General features: G+C 40.7%; 2 protein-coding genes across 8 annotated transcripts in view; one reads left to right on the top strand and one right to left on the bottom strand.

Annotated features, from left to right (window-relative positions):
- The window catches only part of Gnmt (Glycine N-methyltransferase), a 125,254-nt gene that overhangs the window by 87,797 nt on the left and 32,457 nt on the right, over window positions 1-5,000 (bottom strand). The gene's annotated exons all lie outside the window — the stretch shown is intronic.
- Window positions 1-5,000, top strand: part of LOC143036960 (uncharacterized) — a 120,765-nt gene that overhangs the window by 54,993 nt on the left and 60,772 nt on the right. For 6 of the 7 annotated variants that reach the window (XR_012967444.1, XR_012967445.1, XR_012967443.1 and 3 more), the window contains exon 1: window positions 3,135-3,382. The exons of the other annotated variant lie outside the window; for it this stretch is intronic. Coding sequence is in view for 2 of the 6 variants with exons in the window: in XM_076205020.1 (XP_076061135.1) it covers window positions 3,193-3,382 (190 nt within the window). In the remaining 4 variants the exon portion in view is untranslated. Of the gene's footprint in view, window positions 1-3,134; window positions 3,383-5,000 lie in introns of those variants that run through there. 7 annotated transcript variants of the gene reach the window in all.

Raw genomic sequence — 5,000 nt, forward strand, 5'->3', positions numbered from 1 at the left:
ATGATATACTCTTATATATCCCAATTAGCTGTTTCATTTGATTGTTATATTTGCCTGGTTGTTGTGCCTATTTATTTCTTCATCTGTAATTCTTTTCCCTCGGCATTCGACCTCTTTATGGGCCGAGAAGTCGATATTCGTCCTTCGCCGCTGTGAAAGAGCAAGATTAAGTCCACAGCAAGACCTATGGTCCCTCCTCCCTCCACGGTGGTTTACTTAGACCGGTTTGGTAAGGTTGTATGGATGATGGTGCGAAGTACGTGTGTCGAGCGCGTTGGAATGGTTGTGGCTGTGAATGGAATCTGTAATCCTTGTTCTCAATCATGCTGATGAGGTGCCAACACTGAATGGTGACACTTGGACATACATTTGATGTCCGCTGTTGCAGAAAGGGGTTGGGAAGCCATGAAGGTGCGAATTGTGTACACTGGCCGAGGAGCACTTCCAGAAGATCGATGACGGCCGCATTTGGGGAGAGTAACACTATCCGCTGCCCCCACGAGGCTTCTTGTCAGGTTCGTGTGCGCCTGTCGTCTACATGAATCGTTCCAGATGTAATTCTACGTCCAGCAGAACACGAATTGCGACACAAGAAATATTGTGGATAAGCCTCTGGCATTCCAAACTGCAACGTTCATTGACATATTGATCCTGAGAGTAAATGGGACGCAGCAAAGAATTAAATCATTTTGAGTCCAGGCATGCATGTCTCGGGTAGGACGTAACGGGCATGTATGCATTCAAGCACGCACGCTTGTCATTATGTGCACCTTCCACTAAAAGCAGTCTCATCGACTCCATTTCTTCCCTTCACCCCCACCCCAACCCCTCTTCAGCTCCACACGCGAACACTTGCTCTTGAAGACGTGCTTCCATGCATGTCGTGTTCCCCGGTTGTCTGTATCGTCAAAATCATATCGTTTGCCTTTTATCAGCAAAGGTACAACGCTCTGTCATACGTCGGTCTGATTAAACACACTCATATTCACAGGAGGAAAAAAAGTGAATATTCTTTGACTAAGTGGTTCAGTAGTATAATTTTAAATTCGAAGCGAAGAATTAACTTCAAAGCATTTCATTCAATTAAGGGCGGTTTTCTCGATTTGTCTCGCTCACTACAAATCCTGTTTTGAATAGTGCCAAGCCGTTTCATTAAACGGAGGGCAGGTGGGAACAAGGATGGATGTCTGTAATGAATGATAGTGGCGTGAATTTTGTATGCACTGGTAGGCTCAGAGCTGTCTACCTCTCCTGGAGATATAGACAGTTGCATTTGCCAGCTAGTTGAAATATTCAAGCAATTTTCTAGGTTTCCTGAAGTATACTCATTTCACCTTCATCCATTTCAGAATTTTGTTTGGACATTACACTCTCGTCTCCAAAGGCAGATGCGGACTGTTTTACCATGATTTGACTAGTTCGAATCTGTAAATTTAATAATTTTTACTCGTTGCTGGCTAATATCCAGATGTATGGGTTGAATATCAAGATGAATAGGTTAATTGAGATTGCTTAAAATATTTCGAATCTGTAAATTTAATATGTTTGACTCGTTGTTAGCTGTCATCCAAGTATATGGATTAAATATAAAGATGAATAAGTTAATTGAGATTGATTAAACTAGTTCGAATCTGTAAATTTAATACGTTTGACTCGTTGATGGCTGTCATCCAAATACATGGATTGAACAGGTTAATTGAGATTACTTAAACATTTTGTCAGTCGGATTTTTTTCTACTGAATGACGTCGATGATTTCTCAGACTCAGAAGGAACCTGTACAGTCATCTTGCGGAGTTCACGTTCGCCAGACCAACGAGACCCCACGAGTGCATGATAGATCGCCTGATGAATGAAGTCATCAAGGTTCTGTTGTCCCAAACCCTTTACTCCCCAAGATGAATAAAATCATCTGCCCTTAAAAAACCTTAAAAGTGAGACCCACCCAGTTCGCCACAGGATACACAAAAAAATCGGTCCAATTAGTTTTTTAAAGTTTTTCCGCCCAAAAGGAGTTATTTTAAAGTTGATAGAATAGTTTCGAGTTATCCAGAAAAAGGGCTGTCCCATTCGTCCCCTTGGATGGTCAAAAGGTAATCGAGATAGTTCAATCAAGAGGTAATCGAGATAATTTAGTCAATATGTAATCGAGATAGTTCAATCAAGAGGAAATCGAGATAGTTCAATCAATAGGTAATTAAGATAGTTCAATCTAAAGGTGATCGAGATTGTTCAATCAAAAGGTGATCGAGATGGTTCAATCAAAAGGTGATAGAGATAGTTTAATCAATAGGTAATCGAGATAGTTCAATCAAGAGGTAATCGAGATAGTTCAATCAAAAGGTGATCGAGATAGTTCAATCAAAAGGTGATCGAGATAGTTCAATCAAAAGGCAATCGAGATAGTTCAATCTAAAGGTGATCGAGATAGTTCAATCAAAAGGTGATCGAGATAGTTCAATCAAGTGATCATCGAGATAGTTCAATCAAGAGGTAATCGAGATAGTTCAATCATAAGGTAAGCGAGATAGTTCAATCAAGAGGTAATCGAGATAGTTCAATCAAAAGGTAATCGAGATAGTGCAATCAAGAGGTACTTGAGATAGTTCAATCAAAATGTTTTTTACTCCTTCACTCTTCAGGGGGGTCCTCTTCTGAGACGAACATAAGAACATAAGAATGAAGGAGACTGCAAGAGACCATAAGGCCTACACAAGGTAGCTCCATATCCATCACTACCTGTCATCCCCATCCATAAAGTTCTCTAACCGTTTCTTAAAACAACTAATAGTTACAGCGCTCACTACGTGGTTACTAAGTTTATACCATTCGTTGATCATAAGATCTTCGCCTGGTATTCGCTGCAATAGATACTAAGGCTGCCCGCACACGAGCAACATTTTATTGCTAGTTGTCACAACAAAAAAAACTGTCAAAAATAGAACGCACACATCTCTATGGGTGCCCGCACATGGACAATTTTTCCAGAGGCGACAATAAAAAATTGTGAGGTAGTTGCGGCCGGATCAATTTCTCCAACAACACAATTATTGTCGGCAACTGTGGCAGGCGATAGAAAACGTTATTTCAAATGGGAGCTCGCACACGAACAACATTTCGTTGCCGCCACCCAGCCTGAGGCTGCCTTTGGTGTCTTTCAGACTGCAGTGGTGAGAGGACGTGGTACTACGTCATGTCTGTAATAAAAGAGTTATTTGACTGCGAAACACTCATAACAGAGGTAGAGAAGAGACCACCTCTTTATGATTTCCAACTAAAGGAATACAGCGATAAGAATATAAAAGAAAAGTTGTGGAGTGAGGCGTGTGAGGCTGTGGTGAGCGATTGGAATACTCTCTCCCCTGAGGATAAAAAGGAGAAAGGTAAATAACATATTGTATCTATTTGAAATGAAAACGTCAACTATTGTCTGGAAGGTCAATGCATCTGCCTGCTTGCCTGTCTGCCTGATTGTATGTTCTTATGTATGTATGTATGTATGTATGTATGTATGTATGTATGTATGTACGTATGTTCATATGTATGTATGTGTATGTTCTTATGGATGTATGTTCATATGTATGTATGTTCTTGTGTATGTATGTATGTCTATGATGACACTATAAACAATAGTTGCCGCCATCGCGTGGCTCGTGTGCGGGTGTACCTTACCGACAACTTATCGTTGCGACAATTTTTTTATTGTGACAATATTTTGTTGTGACAACTAGCAATAAAATGTTGCTCGTGTGCGGGCAGCCTAAATCCCCCCACCTCCCCAGTTTGTCCCACATGCGGGCTGCAAAATGTAGCCCGGACCCGGGTATCCTGGCCGCTATGCAGCACACAGCATCACATGGATACCCTGGCATCATCGGCCAAGTCCACGTAAATCCACAAGTGTGTGCGTTCCCTCGGAGATAAACCTCAAATAATCTCGACCCGTATGATAACAGACATCGAGGCGATATCTAATCGGGGCAGAAAATGTCGTCGTCTGTCTCGGAGGAGGGTAAAGTGCAGACGACCCAAGAGGCTAGTCGCAGATATAATGCTTTTGTTGCTGTCGATTATGGTGATGATTGGTGATGATGGTAACGATGATGATGATCATGAAGCTGCATATCTGGAAGGGACAGTTCAGTAATGAGGTTTTGCACTTTGGTAAACACACTGACTTGCTCTAAGACCGCCTACTGAGATTCCATAACCAGACGATGACACAAACACTTGAGTCTCGGCAATGATGTATACTTTATATCTGATGGAGGTTTGATAAATGCTGCTACAGCTCGCCTTTAATTTCATCTACAAAGGATTACAAAGGAGGAACATGTCGACAGGAAACCTTTTGGTCCATAACTAGGTCGGATGCGAAATAAATAAATTTCTTACCTTACCTTTCTTACTAGTCTCCTGTTAAGCATTAAAGCTTGTCAGTCGTTTTGCCTTATGTAGCTCCCCTCCATCTGATCCTGTCCTCATATAGATACTGGTTTTCGATGTCTTCAAGATTCTCTCCCCTGGCTTCCACTGCTCTACTAATGTTGTCCCTCCACCTCACTCTGGGTCTTCCTACTGGTTATGTTCCTTCAGGTCTCCACTCATGATAATTTTTGGATATCTGTTGATGTTCATTCTTTTCATATGACCAAACCATCGTAGCTGTCCTTTCTCAATGAATTTATGGATATTTTCCACTCCTAATTCTTGTCTGATGGAAACATTCCGGATTCTGTCTCTTCTGGTGACATTCTTTATTAATCTTAAAACTTTCATTTCTGTTGCTTGAATTTTATTTCCAACCTTGGTGGTAAGCGACCAAGCCTCGTGCCCATATGTAAGTATAGGTCGTAGTATACTCGTATATAAGATGGTCTTTACTTTCCTTGGCAGTCTTCAATGAGTGGATAATAAATAGATAAATAAATATATTTATCTATTTATAAATAAATAAATAAATAAATAGATAAATAAGTAAATAAAAATTAAGATAATATA

This window comes from Oratosquilla oratoria, chromosome 21 (assembly GCF_046742065.1).
Source record: "Oratosquilla oratoria isolate Oo_2021 chromosome 21, ASM4674206v1, whole genome shotgun sequence".
NCBI classification, from domain to species: Eukaryota; Metazoa; Arthropoda; class Malacostraca; order Stomatopoda; family Squillidae; genus Oratosquilla; species Oratosquilla oratoria.